We start from the raw sequence: 22,868 nt of genomic DNA, 5'->3' as shown, positions 1-22,868 counted from the left end.
AGTGGTCAGAGTGGGGAAATGACTGACTGAGTAAAAAGAAAGATGAAGGTATCTTTGCAATAAGAGAAGTTTCTATCAAGCTGAAAGTAGGCCATTGTGAGCATCCTGTTCAAAAACTTCTGCCTGAAACCTCTGGCACTGGATCACTACTGGCAGGATGCTACCTCAAAAAGTACTCCATTTTGAGGCAGCATCCTGGAGCGCATGGCAGCCTCTCAACTCCAGGAGATAGATTATCTAGATCCATTTCCACTTGGTTTGTGGTCCGCTGGTAATGAAATGGAATCAGCTTTGTTTCGATGGACAACCTGTGTTGGGTGTTTCTCTAGCCATTCTGGACCTCTTAGCAGTTTTTGAAATCATCAATCATGGTATAATTCTGGGTTGTTCCTCTGGAATGGATGTGAAGATTTAGAAGGTGGTGTGGATGTAGCAGTGTGGGGTTCTGACATCATGGCCACAGTGCGTAAAAGGAGCCTGGTGCTTGCCCCTGCCTGCCCATGGGGAACATTAGTACAAAAACATTACTAAGGATCCTCTAGGGTCTGGTATGGGAAGAGATCAACTGTATGTGTGTATGAATTCTCACACCAGGTGATGCCAACCCTAGGGCTGGCTGCCTCTCAGCATCTCCTCCACTGCTGCAAAGAGTACTCTACCAAGGCTGAGAAAGAGTAACCACTCTCTGTCCCACCGCACTTTACCCAGCCAGATTTACATCAGACGAGCCAGGTCAGCATGCTCCTCCAGAATCTAGCTGTTGTTTCCCCCTTCACTTATCTGGCATTGATCTTTCAACCCAGTGGGACAGCCACCAAGACTCTCCTGCTATTTGGAGGTGAGGATGGTTTGGGAGCAACCATCACCCTGTTAGGTTCCCTTCTCCTGCGGCAACATGGCTGTCTCCATGCTGGACATCTCCTTTTGCTCTCCATGACAGCCATGGCCGCTCTCTGATTCCTTACACCTCCCCTGACCCTTTGAAAACATGTGCTCTTTTGTAGGCAGGCAGCAACCCCATATTAAAATATTAAAAATGCACAATATTCTGCCAGACAGTCAAAAGAAGTAACTGTTGCTCCCTTTTATTACGGACAGCCGGGATGTTGTAGGGCTGGCATGTTATAGTGGCTTGAGTGCTGGACTAGAAGTGTGGGAGACCACTATTTAAATCCCTGCTGAGCCATGGAAGATAACTGAGTAACAAGCCACACTCTCTCAGCCTCAGAGAAAGACAAAAGCAAACCCATTCTGGCCAAAACAACTCTGGCCAAAACCCAAAACAAAACCAAAAATCACGATGGGTTCGCCTTAGAGTTGCTATAAGTTGGAAATGACTTGAAGGGACACACACAACACCAACATCTGATCCTCCCCTCTGTTAAATAGGAGGGCAGGCCCTTGGACCCTCCCAAAGCGGCTCCTCTCCAAGGGGTGACCACACAGTGGTTGGGGTTGCTAACACAGGAATCTAGCTTCAATGTTAATGTGTTAATAGGACACAAGTCCCAGTCACTGGTGGGCCGGGGCTGCAACCACAACAGCAATGACATGGGGGACGTAGTACAAATAATCAGTAACAGAACAAATTGTTTACAGTTACACTTTGTAAAACACTGAGTAAAATCATTTCTGTTACTTATTTTGAATAATTTTCCAGAATCTGATCTGTGCTTTACTGAAAAGAACACTAAATCTCAACCGGTAAATAAATAATAAATTCTGGGACTGCTCCATATAATAGAGCAAATAATGCTTAAGGTAGGATCTTGGAAGAAAACCTCCACAGCGTTGCAGAAGTATGGTACTAGAAAGATGTGGGCAGATTCCAATTTAAGCAGAAGGCTGGCTGATTAAATATTGGTGGAGAGCAGGTGGACGGCAGGAACACACAGCAGCACATGAAGGCAGGAGCTCAGCTCACAGATATGATGGGGATAAATAATCGCACAACTGCCAACATTTCAGAGGTTAGAACAGAGCTATTTCTGCATACCCATAACAGAAAACCACATCAAAAAAACAGAGATTATTATCTGCATTCTTCCCATCTTTATCCAATTATTACACAAAATTCTACATTTATTGTATGGTATGTTCTTTTACTGAGCCACAGGTTTACCTGCACAGCTTTCAAAGTGGTTGCTTAAAGATATGCTAGAAAAACAACGTTCAATATAATATAAACAGTTTGAAATGAACCAAGTATCTTTTCATGCTGGGCCTATGAGCTAACATGCATGGATTTACAGCGGGCCCTTGGTATCTGCTGGGGTTTGGTTCCAGGATCCACTGTGGATACCAAAATCCATAGTTGCTCAAGTCTCATTAAATACAATAGGATAGTTAAAATTGTGTCCCTTATGCAAAATGGCAAAATCAAGGTTTGCTTTTTCTAATGTATATATATTTTCAATATTTTCAAGACATGGATGGTTGAATCTCTGGATAAGCAATCCATCAAAACAAAGGGTTGACTGTATTTACATGTGCTCTAGAAGTAATATGCACCCTATCTTCCCTTGCTGATAGTAATTATTATTATTATTATTATTAGTAGTAGTAGTAGTAGTAGTAGTATCCCGCTCATTGCCCAGGACTGGAATAAAAAGAATGCAACTCAAACATGGTATCAAAATTTGAGAATGCATTACCAAAATCCCCTCAGCAGATAGCATTGGGACAGAGACCTACAAGGGACAGAACCCAGAAAATAATCAAGGAATGGGGACTTTATCAATTATTTTGGCACCTTTTGCTCTATATGTTTTAATTTGTAAGTTTAAAAGGTACTGTCTGCCTTTTTGTTGCAGGAGAATATAAAATGTTGATATAAGCAACAGAATGGAAGCTTATTCTGGGTGTGGAGCCAACCCCCTCCCCCCAATAAATAAGAGTTTGTATATGCAGTTGAGCATATGTAATAAAATGTATGCTCATGATAAAATGCATGCTCACAATTTAGCATGCATAATAAAATTAAGCATGGCTCATACCTGTAATATACAGATACTAAATAGGAAGAACTGGCATATAGGAAAACATGGACAGAAAGCCAGAATTTACATTTTGAACACCTCAAATTTGCTTGTTTTGAGGTGTATTGCAACTAGTTCCATGAGAGAAGAGATAAATAAATGCAAGGAATCCTATTAGGGATTAGCTAATGACCAGTCTGCCCACTTGGCTGCAACCAAGCCAATGCTGTGTGCTGACTGCAATCCTCAGGATGCACCTGAGGATGATTCTATTTGTAAAGGATGCTGGTATAACAGGAAGAGTTTTACACTCAAACAGTAGCTATTCTGAATGAATGCAAGGCATATAAATGTACTACATGTATTTAAATGATCTAGGCTGCTGCCACATTGCAGAATTAATGCAGTTTGACACCACTTTATCTGTCATGGCCTCATCCCATGGTATCCTGGGATTTGTAATTTGTTTGTGGCACCAGAACTCTATGTCAGGGAAGACTAGATATCTCACAAAACCAGAATTTCCACAGCACTCAGCAATGGCAGTTAAAGTGGTATCAACTTGGATTACATCTGCAGTGTGGTTGCAGCCTCAGTTGAAAAGTATCTGACCTATATTGTGTAAGAAACTAGAAACCTGAACAGATGAAATACAAGTTGTAGTCTTCCAGTATTGTATAAGTTGGTGTTCCTTGCCATTGAAATGTATGACAAATATCATGTTCCTTATAAGAAGAGAATGTATCTTCTACAAGTACTATGTTCCTTATAAGTATGAAAGATTTTTCTTATGAAATGAAATGTCTATAAAAACAATGTGCTTGGATTTTGTAATATCTATGAACAATGATGTACATAGACTGGAAATGCCTGTGATGATCTTCCAGTTCTTATAGGAGTGGCAACTCTGTTTACTTGATAAGCTTTAAAATGATATAAAGCTGCATATTCCTTCTCCTGTCATTAAAAAGTACTTCAGATTTGACAATGTAAGAGATTTTTGAGGGGTAATCCAAAATCCACAAAAGAGTGATACTTTATTGGGACAACTAAATAGCATAAAATACATCATCCAAGCTTTTGATTTTAGTCTGGATCTCAATGGAAGTTACACTGCAGCTGCAAATGGACTGAAATTTTGTTGCTTGTCTTTTACTGCCTATTATCCCCAGTCTCTGCACAGCCAAGAAGGAAAGTGGCGTCTGCCTGCATGGATACCCTTCTAGGCCTTCTTAAATGACAACAGAGGAAATATCTCAGACAAGATGTAGGCCTGTGGCTCTAACACCATCACTTTTCTTCTCCTGTATGATTTTTTAACATCTTCACCTGATGAAGAAGCCAAGAAAGCTTCGGAAGCTTGCATGAGGTATTTTGTGTTTTTAGTTGTCTCCATAAAGGTATCACTGTTTTGTTGGGGATTTTGAATTTTGTTGCATTTTGCTGCATGGCCAACATGGCTGCCTCTAAATACGCTTCCTTGATAGGTTAAGAGAGAACGTTTGTGTTCATCTGCCTGCTAGACACTACTGTTGTTTGCATCCTTGAGAACTTAGGTGACTAAAATAGTCAACTCTACAGTCCTCCATATAAATGCAGACTTACAGGCAGGAGGCCATCGTGCCTTTAGTCCCTAACAAAGAACAAAAAGAGGGAGGACAGCACACCGATTCCAGGCTGTCATAGAAAAACATTATGGAGTATATCACACGGAGCTTTTGGGTGGTTTTTTGGGTCAGTTCAGGGTCACTTCTGAAGTGACTCCACTTCCAATGATGCGGTTTCAGGTTGTAAAATGACTGTGTTATCAGATGGCATTGATTTCTATGGGAGCTCATTGCGAGGTGCTTCAGCAGTGATTCCAAAGTGATCCCTGATTTTGGTAAAACCAGTAAAAAAGCGACTTCACAGAATTCACTTCCAGGCTCCCTTCGATTGCACTGTGGATTGGTCTGGAATGCAGCTTTGCTACTGCTTTGGTACTCCACCGCAAGCGCCCCAGGAAGAGGAGGAGGAGGCAGCCCCCGTCCCTTCCTTCCCACGGGTGCCTGGCACCCATGGGAAGGGAGGGAGGAGGAGGAGGCAGCCCCCTAGTTCCTTCCTTCCTGGGGATGATGTCCATCATCCCCGGGAAGGGAGGGAGGAGGAGGAGGCAGCCCCTGTCCCTTCCTTCCTGGGGATAATGCCCATCATCCACGGGAAGGGAGGGAGCCAGCGGAGGAGGCAGCCCCCCAGTCCCTTCCTTCCCAGGGGTCCCTGTCACCCGCGGGAAAGGAGGGAGGAGGAGGGAGCCCCGCTCCCAACCCCTTCTCCTCATGGGAGCGATTCGAATTGTTGAACCCTCTGGTGTGGTAATACAATGTGCTCTCACTCCCCTTTGCTTGAATCCGCATCATGTGACTTGCCTGGAATCGAACTGACTTCGCTTGCCCCTCACTTCAGAAGGACAACAGAAAGGCAGCCAGGTATGGTAAAAACATCATGTTTTTACCTTAATTCGCATTGCTAGACAGGAGTGACTCTGGATCTGGTGTGAAAAAAAATCACACTTTGCATTACTAGAATAGGAGTGACTGCGGATCTCAGCTGCAAACCCCACCACGTGTGTTAAGGTCCTATATTAGGAGTAAGTGATGAGTCCAAAGAGTGAAAGATTTACAAATGGATTTTGATTTATCTGTTTTTCAAAGGCATATAAGCTTCATGCAGATTCTAACACTCATCAGAATGACAGGTCCTGAAGATATTATCAGAATTTAACTTCTAAATTGTGGAAGGAGAAAACAGAGAAATATGTGGTCTGGAGATTTCAGTTCAGATCTTCAACAGCAGCGAAAAAGGTCAATGCAATTTTAGGCTGCATCAACAGAAGTATAGTGTCTAGATCAAGGGAAGTAATAGTGCCACTCTATTCTGCTTTGGTCAGGCCCCACCTGGAATATTGTGTCCAGTTCTGGGCACCACAATTTAAAAAGGATGTTGAAAAACTGGAGTGTGTCCAAAGGAGAGTGACTAAAATGGTGAAGGGTCTGAAAATCATGTCCTATGAGGAACGACTTAGGGAGCTGGGGATGTTTATTTAGCCTGGAGAAGAGAAGGTTAAGAAGTGATATGATAGCCCTGTTTAAATATTTGAAGGGATGTCATATTGAGGAGGGAACAAGCTTGTTTTCTGCTGCTCCAGAGAACAGGACCCGGAACAATGGATGTAAGCTACAGGAAAAGAGATTCCACCTCAACATTAGGAGGAATTTCCTGACAGTAATGGCTGTACGACAGTGGAACACACCCCCTTGGAGTGTGGTGGAGTCTCCCTCCTTGGAGGTCTCTAAACAGAGGCTGGATGCTTTCATTGAGATTTCCTGCATGGCAGAAGGGGGTGGGACTGGATGGCCTTGCGGTTTCTTCCAACTCCATGATTCTAGATCAGGAATCTGCTTTGCTTATGTTCCTTCTGTCTCTCACTTCTGGGTCATCCTTTCATCACTTCAGCCCTAAGTCAGCTAACAAGAAACTGCTCTGTTGGAGCATGCCCCACTAAGACTTTGGGTTTGATATTCAACGTATATCGGGAAGTTCCAATATGGTGGTTGACTGCCCCTGTTGCAGAGGGTGGGTGGGAGGCTAAAAGTGGAATTTCCCACACGCCTGACTTGACAATATAGCTAATATGCAGTGTAGTCTAACTTTTCTTTCCTAGATCACAGGATAACATCACAGTCAACGTGGTTCTAGCTTCCAGCTGTTCCCAGGCCAACTGAGATTGTGTGTGTCTGTGTGTGTGTGAGAGAGATAATATATATCTTTTTTTCTCTTACCTAAGCTACAGGATAAAGTCATAGCCAGTGTGGTTCTAACTTCCAGTTGTTCCCAGACCGATTGTGACAGGATGTGTGTGTGACAATGAGGAGTCCTCTCATTATCAGAGCTTTCAGAGTGCAAATGGAATCCCAACAATGTCCTGTTGTGTTGCTAAACAGAGAAGTCTCAAATCAACAGGTGGTGGAAGTCAGAATCAATTAGATACGGAAGGTGTTCTCAAGGGATCCCATCCAGCAAAATAGGAGAAGGACCCAGAGAACCCTCATACCTAGGAAGGGAGAAAATACATCCCTCTCCTGCTACTATGCTAGTACATTCTGGAGATCCAGGAACACAATGTCTGCTCTTTTGTCTCAGCTGTAGTTCTGCAGCCGGATGCCACCTGGGTGCCACTTGGCCTTTCCAGGCCACTAAGGTGTGCTCTGATACTGGAAAATTGCATATATATTTTTTGTGGTGGTGGGCACATTGTGTGAAGAGTTGTTGAACATTCCTTTCATGGGTTTACTTTTTTGGGGAAAATATATATGTATGTTAATATTTTCAAGCTGTGAATAGCTGAAGAATAAGGAGGGCCAACTGTACTGGTGTAACTTCAACAAACGTCACCAAAAGAATTCTGGCCTTGGTGCGGTGATGATGTGACATGGGGCAAATACACTGGGGGAGGTGGAGGGAAAACTAACATGGGGTTGTCATTTTTAGTGAAAGTATTGGATTGTTCATAACGTACAGTCCTGCCCATCTCTTAACATCAAAAGCAGTGCAGATACAACCTTGACAACCATATAAGCAGAGCCAGGTTCTCAGATACTGAACAGAGCTATAATGGCAAAAATTATTTGGGCCCATGTTGCTCAATCCCCCTCAAACTATGCGGTACTCTTTACCTGTGACCCTGTGGAGTATCGTCCAGGAGTTCGTGACCCAGATGTTTTTCCTGAGCCAATGGAGCTCTCTGTACTTTTCCCACTACAGCAATGTGTACGTAGGCATTTCCCGTATTCTTTACGTACCTAAGAAATCGGATTGCAGTATTTATTAACAAAAGCTGATATTTGGTTACTGATGAATAATGCATTCTTACTGTTTATTGGTTATATCTGGCAATTTTATATTTATAACCCATGTGTATGATTTCTTATTAAATGCACACCATCAAGAAAGAACTGAAAAAAATGCAAACTACTTATACAAAGTAGAGGTGGACAAATTAGGTTCTTTTTGGTGCTTATTACTTTTGCATGATGTTATTCATAAGTCTATTCCAGTTTATGCAATAATTTATGCATACATTTTTATATTTCAAAATTCTGCACAGAAATTATATTTAAATGAACATTTAAATCCTATGTGATTTTAGTGGTATTTTCTCTCTGAAAATATGCATTCTTGAATGCATATTCTCTCAAAATATGCACCTTTAAAAATGGCTACTGGCTATGTTACATATGGCATACTATTGTTTATGTGAACTGGCTCACAGTCCAGCTGTGACACCAACAAATGCAAATGTTGTCAGTAAAGTTTCAATGTACTTGCTAGTTAACCAAATAGCTATCTTCCTTTTCTTCCCCAGTCTTACCTTTTTCTGAAGAACACAGTGGAAAATAAATATAAACATTCCCTGTAGAGAATTGAAAATGGTGAAGAGGTATGCCATGATGACTGTGCTTTCATTAATATACATAAGTCCAAAGGCCCAGGTCAGTCCTAGCAGGCAGAGCAGAGCTATAGCACCTATAACCCATGACCTGTTGAGAAAGAGAGAAAGAAAAGAGACAGACAGAAAGGGAAAGTGTCTTTGTGTCATAGGGAACACAGTGCACAACTCATGCTGTTCTTTGGGGAGGAGAAAAGTATTACAGGGATATTTATGAGAAAGGCACTTCTAGAATTCAATGCATATTATTATCAAATGTTTAAGCTGGAAAAAGAATGCAGAGGAAGCTGCCATGAGTATGAAAATGCCTTTTTAGTAAATCAGGTTTGTAGTAAATGCTTTTGGAAAGGAGTACTGTAAATGAAGTGAAAAATGAATGCTGCATGGCACAGGAAAACACAAAATATTTTTAATTTGCCTCCATTCATTCCATGCCTTTTCTTTAAGGCACACAAGAGCCCATCCTACACAAGTCCACTTGAAAACAATGGGAGCATACTGGTCCTTTTGTATAATTTTGGGGCTGTGCAGAGGCGGTCTCCAGCCACTCCTTTTATAGCCAGATTAGGGCCGTGGTAAACACACGATATGGCCGATTTGGCCTTTGCAGGGCACAAAAAGGAGCCGCAAAAAGCGACTCCTTTTTGCATCCTGCAAAGGGTATGATAGCTGTGGTGCCATGGCTTTACAGTGCTTCTTTTGGCACTGCATTGTGTGGACACAGTGCCAGATGAGCGCTGTGATGCCGCACGCCGTGTGGTGTGGCACGCGGCATCATGTTGCCCTGAGGGTGGATCCGGGTCATGCATCATATCGACGCTAAGTCCTGACTGTGCCACCAACACAGCCTTTCCTGCTGGTGTGCACAGTCCCTTCTTTAACTTTCAAAGGACTTGTGTAGAGGAATTGTTCACTATGGCATTAGGTGTTTTTCTTTAAACATTTTCTGCAGTTGATTTGCCTCCCCAATTCTTTGTAACTGTTATTTCCAAAGGAATTACAAATTAAATAAACAGAATACTATATAAATACATCTTAAGGCTATGCTTCTCAGATTGTCTGATCTGGGGAGCTTGTATTCCCGCTTCCCCATGTGCCAGGAACTGACAGCATATCTGTGTCTATTCGCTACCTCCTTCCTTCCTTCCTTCCTTTCTTCCTTCCTTCCTTTCCTGCAAACAGATTAGACTGGCAACTGATGGCTCAGGGAGCAGCATGGTACAGGGACTATCACTTTGACTAGTACTGGTTTAAGGGGTCACTTTTCCCCTTCAAATTTTTTTGATTACCTTTGTAGTTGTTAATATCTGTTATAAATACTGTCCTAGCTAGCTGAAGAAATGCCTGAAATATACCACTATAGTACCAGAAAATGCATCAAGAACATGTGCGGCCCATAAAATGGGGAAAAGAAAATACAAAAAAGTAATATGTAATTGTTGTTGTTGTTAGTTGCCCTTGAGTTGTCCCCAACTAATGATAACCTTATGAATGAGAGATATCTAATGCCCCCAGTTCTCCATTGCTCTGCTCAGGTCCTGCAAACCTATGCCCATGACCTCCCTGACTGAATCCATCCATTTGGCAGCTGGTATTCCTCTCTTTCTACTGCTTTCTACTTTTTTTTTTAGCATTATTGTCTTTTCTAGTGAGTCATCTCTTCTCATGATGTGGCCAAAGTAAAACAGCCTCAATTATAGTTAGTCAAATATTAATGAGAAGGAATAACCAAACTAAACAGATGCAAATGATACATCCCCTAATTACCCTGTTGAAAGCTGCTTCCAAAGGGGCAACCGATATTTTTAAAAATGTGGTGGTGGGAAAAATAGCAAGAGGAGAAAAGAAGAAAAGTGGCACACCACCCCTTTTTCAATAGCCTGTTTAAGTAAATTCTGCTTTTGTAATGGGCACTCTGCTACATGGATCTGCATATAATCTCTATTTTGGCACTGATGGCATTGGCAGTTTGGAGATACTAAGTCTGGATTGGGTGGTTTCAATGTACAGATGGGGTCATCCTGTGTAGGAACTGCTCCATTCTATGATATGGAAAATGCCCCAAGCATATAGAAAGTAAAATCAATGAACATATAAAATACTTCTTCTCTTGATGCAGGCTTGGAATATAGGAACTGAATTCTAAAAAGTACATTATGATGCTCCAAACAAAAACCAAAGGGGGGGGGGCAACCTAGTTCAGTCTGAACACATGGCTCTTTTGAGAGGTTACTACATACTGAAGCAACATTTTTTAATCTAGTCCCACATTATATTTTCCAAAGATACCTTCCGATTTCTTAGTAAATCTTAATTACAAATTTGTAAACTTTAATAACAAATATTTGAAAATATGCAATCACTGAGTAATGATTAGTGGGCTGATTTATGTGGATTTGTATGAAAGAATAAGAAGATCTGGTTCTGTTCAACATTTAGAAACCAGAAAAATAATTTTTAAAAAGATTGCAGGAAAACTATTTTAAAACACAGGGAATTCAGACACGAGAACAAGCAGCTACAATCTGTATATAAACCAAACATGAGGTGAAAATTATTATGTGGGAAAACAGCTACTACTATCATTTGAATCTGTTTAGTTTGGTTATTTCTTTACTAAGTATGATGCAAAAATAAAATAAAAGATAATCTCACTCTCTTTTCAGAGGAATATGATAAAAATATAAGTAAGCCAGTCAAGATCAAACTGCCAGAAATAAGACATTCAATGAATAGTTTTGGTGGGAAAGAAAACATCATAATGATCAGAACTCTATGAAGGATACATTTGGGTTACATTTATTATTATTCTAATGCTCCAGTCATTTTCATTAGGGTCAGGAATACATACTACCCTATATCTACAGTCTACAACTTTGGACTACAACTAGCATAGTGATGTGGCCCCAGGAAATCTTCTCACAGGAAGATTAAAGGCCTGTGGAGATAATTGTTCTGCATATCACCTTTTATACATGACAGTGCGAGTTCATATACTGGGATCAATCAGCATCACAATAAATATGGTTATTCCATTTAGGTGGAATAGATTGGAAGGAGTGATTTTTATATTTAAATAACATGGTTTCCATTCAATCCTGTACAGAAAGTGAGATAATATTTGGGAAAATTTAAAAGGGAAATAGATGAAATGCAAATGGCATATGAAACCATAGTTAAATCATAACAGTTGCAACAAGAAGGGAAGAAGTGAAAGAAGATTCTTCTACATTAGATGCAATAGCTATGGACCCTTCTAAATTACAGGCCCAATTATGGATTACAAAGGTTTAATGTGGAATATAAATGGGGCCAATATTCCCCAAGAGAGGGAAAAAAAAATCATTATCTGAGAAACTAAGATGTAATTTGTCTACAAGAAACACATATTAGAAAGAAGGATGCAAATAATTTATAAAAAGAATTTATCTTGGCAAGATTTTTTAAAAATGAAGTTGTTTTCTTTATAAACCCCCAATTATGTCTACAACTGAAATTGACTAATGAACATAGCAAATATGTGGGGGTGCAGATCAACAGTCAAAGGGCTAAGATGTTATTGGTGGGCGTTTATGCCCCAAATGAAGCTAAATCAGCATTCTCTAAGGGACTTGTGGGAAAACTGTTGGGACTTTTCTTATGCAAATTGATGACGTATTGGTGATTGGAAAGGGGTGGTCTCCCCCAAAAGAACAGAATCTCTGAGACAAACATTAAAATTTCACAAGGCAAGCTACCTATTTTAGTAATATTATTCCTCCTTATACAAACAACAAGGAATTTCTTCAGGAAAGAGGAGGAATACTTAGGTAAGCAGAATTTACCAAAACTTAGAGACAATCAAAGACAGGTAATGAATGGTCCAAAGACAGTAAGAGAGATTTGAGATGGTATTAATAAAACTAAAACAGGAAAAACATCTGGCCCAGATAGTTTATCTGCTCTTTTTTATAAGTATTTTGAGGAGGAACCTTTATTACCTCTGCAACAAATGATGAATAGTATTTTGCAACATGGATTTGGAAAGAGGCTAATACAGCATTGATACTTAAAGAAGATCAGGACCTGACATCTTAGAGTCTGAAACATCTGATAAGGAGGGCTTAAACTGAGTTATATGGGGGAGGGAGACAGTATTCAGGAGTTCATCAAGTGCTGTAGATAATAGTCTGACTGCTATACAAAGAACAAGGCAAATAGTACAAGAACCCAACAATGGGAGGGAAAAAAACCCCTTAAGGCAGCTAGGGGGAATGGCCCATGGCCTTAGATGTGCATGCACCAATGCACAGACCACTGGAAATAAATATGATGAACTTGAACTTTTAACACAACAAAGCAAATATGATATAACAAGCATCACTGAAATCTGATGGGGTGAGTACCATGATTGCAATGTAGTAATAAGAGGGGTATAACCTATTTCAAAGAAATTAATCAAACAGGAAGGGAGAAGTAGCAGCATTATATGTCAGGGATATTTTCATCTGTGAAGTGATCCAGGACTTAAATACTGGAAGCCAGGTGGAGAACATGTGGGTAAAAGTTAAGGGGAAGAAAAACAACAGTGATGTCATTGTGGGGGTATACTACAGATCCCCAAGGCAGAGACCTATTCTGCTAATTTCTTTCTCTAAGGGGAAAGAATAAACTGGTTTCCAACTGCTTTGAAGGTGGGGTGTTTACATGACGCACATCTTGAAAGCGGTAGGAAACTAGACCAAAGCCGCACTCTAAGGTGAAAAAATAGAGCAAAAAGAAGACAGAATTGTCGGCCTCAAAGTGAAAAATGTGCATCTTTGCTGCTGCATATAAATGCTCTGATGTGAGTGTGAGACTGCAGCAAAGCAAAGAAATAAAAGTGCAACAACTCCAATGGATATAATTACAATATACACAAACTAGCCAGTCCAACAGGGGAACATTGGGTGAAGGGGGGGGGGGAAGGGGGCATGTATGTTCTTTGCCAGTGTATCACTTGCACACTGATGCACCATTGACCTACACCAGTGGAGCATCACATGTGCAATTGCGTAGCCAGTCAAAGGGGCAGCCATGCAATGAGATGGCATTTGGACAAACATGGGAAGTACTTGGGGGGTTGCCAGTGGTGTGCTTGTGTAACAGTGCACATGTATGGTGGGGAAGCAACAACAAAAAATTACCCAGTAGTGTGGTTTGACACGAAGCCATACAGTCTGCCCATGCAAATGCAAATGCAGCCCACCTTGGGAGTGGGCCATGTGGGCAGCAGAGTTTCAACCCACTTTTGGAAAAAGCAAGTTTGAGTTGTTCCTTCCTGCCTGTCTGCTCCAGCCCTAAGTCTCAAAGGTGCTACAAGATTCCTTTATATATTGCGACTTCTGTTGAACTTCTGGATGATACAAAATGAGAAAGAAGCTTTAAAGTGATATTGCTACAAATCTGAAATGAAATACTTCAAGATAAACGCAAAAGCTGAACATGAGAAATGAAAAAGGAGTGATCAAGTGTAAGAAGAACTTACAAGTGGCTAGTTAGTAGCACTGCAGAAAATTTAGGAAGAGCTTATAGGTTATGAACTGAACATGAGTCAACCATGTGTTGTTGTGATCCTAATAAAGATGGATGGCTTGAAATCAGCAAGGTAGGCAGACAGATACCTACAGAAGCTACACAGAGTATCTGCCGTGCAGCATCAGAAAGTGAATCCCCTTAAATCAAATAGTTATCTTCTGTTAGTCATGTCTATGGAGGTCAGATCCTGGATCCAACCCAATGCTATTCTATTAACAAGAATATTGTATCTAAAACCAGGGGAGTGTTATTAGGACCACTTTTATTAACTCTAATACTATTTCATTTTGAATATTCCTCCGAAGCTAAGGATCACAAAGAGTGGGAGCAGATATGGGTGGGTTCGCAGGTCTATGGAGATTCTAAAATTTGAAGACTATCAATGTTACAAAGGAACTACTCATGTTTAATCTAAATAGGGCAGGGTTAGGGTTACACTAGGCTATAAATCTTATTTGTGCAGTTGATGCATCATTGCCCCGACATAAATTATACTGACACATTGGGTAATTTTGCTACTTCCTCTTTCAACTGCACAGACTGCCATATGCTGGCTTGCTGTATAGGAGAAAAAAGGTATGTTGGTATATTGGATTCCACGTCACGTTCATCTGATACAGATCAATATAGTTAAGCATTCATGCCATATCTTTCTGCATACCTCAGCTCCAGGATCCAACCACTCCCCCACCCCCCTACCTCCCACCCACACCGACTTTCAAAATGGAGACATCTACCTGGCAATATACCCTCCTCCCCGGCAACCACCTGTATTCTATTGTCATTTCCATTCTGTTTTGTTCCTGCTAGTGGGACTTCAGACTTACATTCACAGTTTGCTGGTGGACTGAAATCCCCACCTTGTTTGGGTAGTAGGGCATGAGACCAAATGCATGAATTCAGAGTGAGAGGTCTCCTGTGCTGCTGCTGAACACTTTAACTTGGAATAATTCCAAATGTCACAGTGTGACTTACTTTAGTGCCAGGTAGAATTATGGCAAAGTCACTGGGAAGAATAAACTCAGGGCTAATTACCAGTATCTACCTGGATTTCCCTAATTCCCTTCCAGCGCATCCCTTTCCTCCCTACCATCATCAGAGAGCAAAAAAGAGGCCTCCAGCAAAAGTTCACCTCTTCTGCCTATAAAGCAGAGAGGCAGCTGGCAGAGAGGGAGAGAAATACAACATCCAATGGCTCCTCAGCCACTACTCTTGGGAATTTGAGATTCTAAATTAAACATTAATAAAATAATAAATAAGAGATTGAACTGCTATGATAATATGACTAGGGCCTGAAACAGACGAGCCAAAAGTGTTGCCTTCACGCTGATCTGGAGGCATGGCGTTCAGATGATGCATGATCCCAATTGGGTCGAAGCCATGCTGTGGCCGCCTAAGGTAGTCCAAACCTGGTCACAAAAGGAGTGCAAAAAAGAAAAGAAACAGGGGGCCATTGGTTCATTGCTGACTGCGGTGGTGGCCAGCCTTAAGAATGCGGCGTCTGATCACCGCGGTCCCACACCAAATGGGGTGAGATGGGCTGCAGCGGCTGGAGGCCAATCCAAGCTGCTGGTGTGCTTTCCTTAGGAGAAATTTTAAGGCTCTGTTATTTATTTACAGCGCGCCTGCGTCATATGTGGGCACGCTTTACGCGGCTTGAGCATATGTGCTCAAGCTGCGGGGCGCCCGCAGGGTAGAAGGGGTGGTGTGTCCCATTCAATTGAATGGGCGCACGCGCCCGTTGCGCCCCGCACGCCGCCACGCACAAGCCCCGTTGTTTCCAATGGGGCTTGAGCATAGGCGGAATTCGCCTTACACAGAAGGATCCGGAACGGATCCCCGCGTAAGGCAAGGGCCCACTGTATTTGATTCATTTATATCCTGCCTTTCTCTCAATAATGAGATTCAAGGCAGCTAACAGCATACTTTCAAACGGTAACGATTAAAAACTGTACAAACTTGGATGAAAGTGTAACTATAAAAGTTATTTAAAATGTGTGCATGTATAGATCAAAAAAACACAAGAGTTGTGGGTCATAGTCTAAATGTTTTTACCAGAGGTATGTAATCACTATACTTTGTGATGAAGCTCTGGCTCAAAGATTGGCAGTTCCAATGGGTGTTTATGGATGTCATAACTATGGTGATTCTGCTTTAACTTCACTTATCAGGTGGAGCTCCCTGGGAGCAATAATATCTCTATGTGAATTGAAATTTGCAAACCTTGAAGCAAATTTCTTTCATTGCAACCCTTGAAGGAAACCTTGAAGCAAACTTCAAAGCTCTGGATCACATACATGTTTGCTTCTATATCTACTCAAAGTGATTTCATTCACAGAGAAGTTTGAGGTTGCTCACTGTGTTTTCAACAGAACTGTATAGCAATTTTCCTGAGCTGCAGAAGACACAATAAATAAATGCCAGATGTTTTCACACCAGATACTGAATAGTAGTGGAAAAAGCTTTTTATTTTATGAACACGGAAGCGCCAGTTCAATTACCTTAGGAAACTGAAATTTCTTTGATTTAGACTTTTGTATGTATATCTCATTGGAAAGGACTCTTCTGCACAATAGAATATGACTGTGGAATTTGTCCTACAATTGAAGTATATCATGAAACTTGGCACTTTATTCATCACTGAAAATAAATTTTGGGGCTTCAAGCAGAAATTGTGCAATTTGAATTGGTTTTAAACTAGAAAGTTAAGTGAAGGCAGCATAAAATAGATTGTATTTTACAGATTTGTAGAGGATCTAATAAATGATATAGATGAGAATGAGACAAAATAGATGAACACAAAGGACTCTTCACCAGAAGAACAAACTGAACGTCCACTGTAAAATAGAGGCATTTGCATTAGATATACTACAGATCCAGCATTTTTATTGCAGGCTACATGATATTTTATTATCTAAGGCCTATAATTGTTGCTTCCTTGTTTCCATTAATTGTCAGCAATTTTGTACAGACTTGTGTTATTCAAAGGCTTTATTTTTAAAACACAGACATAAAATATTTAAATATTGTCATGAAGCTATTGACTGTTTGGAAATTACACTTAATGCAGAGTTTTCCAAGCTGTCACCTAGAATTGCCAATTTAGGATTCTTAAAACAACAACCAAAAAAATCACCTCTCAAATTTATTTACTGTCCTAAGGTAAAATGATTACTAAATGTGTGTTCAGTATGCAGAAAAGCACATTGTGACACATCAAGGAGATGTTTGTGGAGGCACCAAAGTCTGTACAAGAACGGATGACAAGAAGGTCCAGGTGACAGCAAATCAAGAAACATGAACCATAGAAACGCCTTACGGTTTTCCTGCACAGTTTGCTCTTCTGCCTTTAATGTGAATGACAGAAGCTGTAATGATTTTATATACTGATCTGACACCAGTTCATGAGACCACACTGATAAATTGAATTTATCAGCCATTCAGGTCATTCTTACTTGATGAAGGGTCTGTTATCCTCAAAGCTGAAGAATGCATAGACATAAAGACAAGAATGTCAACATTAGAATATAATGACAAAAAGGTACCATGTAGGTAAGCAATCAAACGAACTTATCCCCAGTTTGAATGACAGAAAGTTAGAACGATGCTTCTGTCTTGTTTTCGCTGAAGTGGTAACCATGTTGTATATGGAAACTCACATGACTGAATGTACTATCTCCCTCTATCTAGCACACAGAAAATGATCATATCAGAGAGATGGGTGCTGTTGTGTTAGAGAAAAATACTCTCTCCCTGATATGTTAATTTTCTCTAAGTAGAAATATTTCTTCCTCACAAAGAAGCCTTCCATTCCTTGAGCCCCCAACTGCAATTTGAAACAATAGAGCCCAAAGATGGTTTAACATCTCACTGCAAAGTAGCCTTTTATGACCCCACAGGGGTTCATAGCAGGGGTCTCAAGCTTGATTCTGGGAAGATCAACTTTTGCAGCTGCTGGTCCTTATTCTTGTTTGCCTTACAAAATGCTAATTGATTCTAAATTGATTCTAATTGTGATGCCTTTGAAAAGCATTATGACTGGAGATTAATAAAGATATTACAAACAATTATAGCATATGAATAATCCTATACATGTTCTTTACCCAGAATGTAAAGAAACTTCCTAGCACTTTATATTTCTAAACCGCTTCATAGTGAACTAAACACTCTCTAAGTGGTTTACAGAGTGTTAGCCAACATCTTACATGCCATTATTATTTTTCCTCTCTAAGCTCTTGACATAATGGGCACAACTTTATTGCATAACACAAATGTACTAAATCAATTATAATTTCAATCAGAACTCAATCATAATCCGGTTGTAAATCAGTCATAATAATGCCATCATAAATCAATCATAATGTCATCATAAATCTTTCATAATGCTATCATAAATGAATCATTAGGCCATCATAAACCAACCACTGTCAAAGATAAATCATTTATGACAAGTTGCATGCATATTCAGGTTGAGGGGACACAGGGCCTGAAGCTTCCATACTTAGTCCATCCATCCATCAACCTTTATTAGGCATCTCAATAGACAATATACAACAAACAATACAATACAAAATTAACTAAAATAGTCTACATGAATACTTTAAAATTTATCATCCTTAAAATCATCTAACACTAAACTCTAACCATTATTTAATTTGTACCAGATTTTTGTTGCCTCCATTAGAAAATTTGCCATCAATCGTGTAATCTGTACATTACAATCCCCCAATAAATGTACTAAAGTTATATCCATTAAGCAGTAGTTCATTTCCAATAGTTTCTTTAGCAATTTCGCTCTCGGTTTTTGATACAACGGGCAAAGAAATATAATATGTTGGAGAGTATCTGGAGATAGTTCACATATACATATTCGATTTGCAAAAGGGATCCTCAAATATCTACCCCTGGTGACACAGGAAGGGTGAATATTCAACCTTGCAAAGAGGAAAGCTTTCCTCGAAGCCTGAAGGGACAATGATTGAAACTACTTTGGCATCTCGCCACAATAGGGGGGAATGCCAAATACAGAAGGGGAGCACACTCTGGGAGGAGTGGAATAAGTCATCTTGTAATCCCAACTCAATAAACAATCCTTAATTGTTTTAAGGCATCCTCCTCAGTTAGGAGGAGTAGAGAGTCCAGACTTAGGCCCTTTAATTTTAATTTATCTTCATAGATTTTTGACCAGTTAGTATAATAATTATCAGATAAAAGAAACCAAATTAGACTAGATCTATTTGGTCTATAATGGATTTTAAGCCAAAATTTGTATGCCATCAACCAAGCTGTGGTCTCCATACTTAGTCAATTGTTGAGTGGAGTTCCCTTCCGCTCCTGTCTGTTAATTGCACTTCATCCAATCAGTGTGATTTAGCCCAACTGGCCATGTGCAGGGGTGTCCTACATCTGCCCCAACTGAAGGTTATCCTACTTTTCTGTCAGCTTTGCTATTCCCGCATAGGTCCCTCATCCTCATCTTTATATTATACTGAATGTCCCCTCTTTCTTCTGATACTCACAGGAGTGCCTGATGCAAAATGGCTGGCAATCATGTGGGCCAGCCTAAATACTCCCCTGAAGTCTTGTGCCAATTCCCGGGAGACCAGCAAGTCCGACTTGGGAGGGGGGGGATCTAGAGTGAGACTTTGGTCCAAATCTTGGGCGAAGTCTTGCACTGGTTGGAGACCATTGCAAGACGTGGTCATGTGCTCTGAGCAGCCACTTGGAGCTGGCAGCAGATCCTGGCATCAGTGCCCGCAGAGACCTGGTGTAAATGCCACCCCTCCATGAGGCATCGGGGTTAAGTCTTCTCAGCTTTATCAGGCTGCATAAATAAAAGTATAGTGTCTAGATCAAGGGAAGTAATAGTCTTTAAGTATTTGATAGGGTGTCACATTGAGGATTGAGCAAGCTTGTTTTCTGTTGCTCCAGAGACTAGAACACAGAATAATGGATATAAGCTACAGAAAAAGATTTTCCACATAAACATTAGGAAGAACTTGTTGACAGTAAGAGCTGTTCGACAGTGGAACACACTCCCTCAGAGCATGGTGGGGTCTCCTTCCTTGGAGGTCTTTAGAATCATAGAATCATAGAGTTGGAAGAGAGCACAAGGGCCATCCAGTCCAACCCCCTGCCATGCAGGAAATCCAAATCAAAGCATCCCTGACAGATGGCCATCCAGCCTCTGCTTAAAGACCTCCAAAGAAGGACTCTATCACTCTCCGAGGGAGTGCATTCCACTGTCTAACAGCCCTTACTGTCAGGAAGCTCCTCCTAATGTTGAGGTGGAATCTCTTTTCCTGTAGCTTGCATCCATTGTTCCGGGTCCTGTTCTCTGGAGCAGCAGAAAACAAGCTTGCTCCCTCTTCAATATGACATCCTTTCAAATATTTAAACAGGGCTATCATATCACCTCTTAACCTTCTTTTCTCCAGGCTAAACATCCCCAGCTCCCTGAGTCGTTCCTCATAGGGCAAGGTTTCCAGACCTTTCACCATTTTAGTCGCCCTCCTCTGGACACGCTCCAGTTTCTCAATGTCCTTTTTGAATTGTGGCGCCCAGAACTGGACACAATATTCTAGGTGGGGCCTGACCAAAGCAGAATACAGTGGCACTATTACTTCTCTTGATCTAGACACTATACTTCTATTGATGCAGCCTAAAATTGCATTGGCCTTTTTAGCTGCCGCATCACACTGTTGACTCATGTTCAACTTGTGGTCTACTTGGACTCCTAGATCCCTTTCATATGTTGTCTCCTTAAGCCAGGTGTCCCCCATCCTACATTTGTGCATTTTATTTTTCCACCCTAAGTGCAATACCTTACATTTCTCCGTGTTGAATTTCATTTTGTTAGCTGTGGCCCAGCTTTCTAGACTATTCAGGTCATTTTGAATCTTGGTCCTGTCCTCTGGAGTATTAGCTATTCCTCCTAATTTGGTGTCATCTGCAAATTTGATAAGTATGCTCCCAATTCTGTCATCCAGGTCATTGATAAAGATGTTGAATAACACTGGGCCCAGGACAGAGCCCTGTGGGACCCCACTGGTCACTTCTCTCCAGGATGAAAAGGAGCCATTGTTGAGCACCCTTTGGGTTCGGCCGGTCAACCAATTACAAATTCATGTAACAGTTACCTTGTCTAGCCCACATTTTACAAGCTTGTATGCAAGAATGTCATGGGAAACCTTGTCAAAGGCCTTACTGAAATCAAGATATACTACATCCACAGCATTCCCTTCATCTACCAAGCTGGTAATTTTATCAAAGAAAGAGATTAGGTTTGTCTGGCATGACTTGTTTCTCTGAAACCCATGTTGACTTTTTGTGATTATGGCATTGCCTTCTAGATGTTCACAGACACTCTGTTTAATGATCTGCTCCAGAATCTTTCCTAGTACTGATGTCAGACTAACTGGACGATAATTGTTGGGATCCTCTTTCTTCCCCTTTTTGAAGATGGGGACAACATTTGCCCTCCTCCAGTCGGCTGGGATTTCTCCTGTTTTCCAGGAGTTTTCAAAGATTATTGCCAATGGCTCCGATATTACATTTGCCAGTTCTTTTAATATCCTTGGATGGAGTTCATCTGGTCCCGGAGACTTAAATTCATTAGGTTAACAAGGTGTTCCTCTACTATCTCTTTACTTATTCTGTGCTGAAATTCCCCTATTCTGTCCTCTGCTCCATTATCCTCAGGTTGAGCACCCTTTTCCTTTTCTGAGAAGACTGAGGCAAAGAAGGTGTTGAGTAATTCTGCCTTTTCTCTGTCCCTGTTAGCATTTTGCCATCTTCCCCACACAGTGGCCCTACCATTTTCTTCATCCTCTTCATTTTGCTGCGGACATACCCCCAAAAGCCCTTTTTATTGTTCTTAACCTCTCTAGCAAGCCTGAGTTCATTCTGCGCTTTAGCTTTTCTGACTTTACCCCTACACATGCCTGCTATTTCTTTGAATTCCTTTTTCGTGATTTCTCCCTTTTTCCATTTCTTAAACATGTTCCGTTTCAAACTTAGCTCGGTTGAAAGTTTATTAGTCATCCATCCTGGTTTCTTGAGACTTCTCCTGTTTTTCTTTCTCACTGGAACTGTTTGAAATTGTGCCTTCAGTATCTCCCTTTTGAGAAATTCCCATCCGTCCTGAACTCCTTTATCTTTTAGTACCTCTGACCATGGAATCGCCCTCAATACTTCTCTAAGTTTACTGAAATGCGTGTCTGACTCTGCCTGGCTTCTCCTTTCCACTGTATAACAAACTCCAGGAGAATATGGTCACTTCCACCTAATGATCCCACCACTTGCACCCCATTAACCAAGTCATCTTTGTTGGTTAGGATCAGATCTAAAACAGCTGACCCCCTTGTTGCCTCTTCCACCTTTTGCACAATGAAATTGTCTTCCAGGCAAGTGAGGAATTTGCTAGACCTTGAGGATTTTGCGGAGTTTGACTTCCAGCAAATATCAGGATAGTTGAAGTCACCCATCACTACTACATCTCTCCTTTCTGACTGTGTGGTCATCTGTTCTAGAAAGGCATCATCCAATTCCTCAGTCTGACTTGGGGGTCTGTAGTAGACTCCCACAATAATATCCTTGTTGTTTCCCTCCCCTTTAATTTTTATCCATATGCTCTCCACCTGGCTGCCAGTACTGATGTCCTGGATCTCTTCACTGGTGTAAATATCTCTGACATATAGTGCTATTCCTCCTCCTTTCCTGTTTGGCCTATTTCTCTTGAAAAGGTTATACCCCTCTATTTCCACATTCCAATTATAAGACTCATCCCACCAGGTTTCGGTGATGCCTATTATATCATATTTGCTTTGTTGTACTAGGAGTTCAAGTTC

The 22,868-nt window shown here is 40.9% G+C and overlaps 1 protein-coding gene across 32 annotated transcripts in view; it reads right to left on the bottom strand.

Annotated features, from left to right (window-relative positions):
• Positions 1 to 22,868, bottom strand: part of ADGRL3 (adhesion G protein-coupled receptor L3) — a 459,475-nt gene that overhangs the window by 56,044 nt on the left and 380,563 nt on the right. For 17 of the 32 annotated variants that reach the window (XM_042454258.1, XM_042454256.1, XM_042454257.1 and 14 more), the window contains 3 exons: positions 17,475 to 17,501; positions 8,386 to 8,554; positions 7,691 to 7,816 (listed from right to left, as the gene is read on the bottom strand). In XM_042454258.1, the coding sequence (XP_042310192.1) occupies positions 7,691 to 7,816; positions 8,386 to 8,554; positions 17,475 to 17,501 (322 nt within the window). The remainder of the gene's footprint in view (positions 1 to 7,690; positions 7,817 to 8,385; positions 8,555 to 17,474; positions 17,502 to 22,868) is intronic. The other 15 variants (XM_042454245.1, XM_042454268.1, XM_042454259.1 and 12 more) reach the window with 1 other exon arrangement.

This window comes from Sceloporus undulatus, chromosome 2, assembly GCF_019175285.1.
Source record: "Sceloporus undulatus isolate JIND9_A2432 ecotype Alabama chromosome 2, SceUnd_v1.1, whole genome shotgun sequence".
Lineage (NCBI taxonomy): Eukaryota > Metazoa > Chordata > Lepidosauria > Squamata > Phrynosomatidae > Sceloporus > Sceloporus undulatus.
Note: the sequence above shows the minus strand (reverse complement) of the source record. Positions and strands in the feature narration are given on the sequence as shown.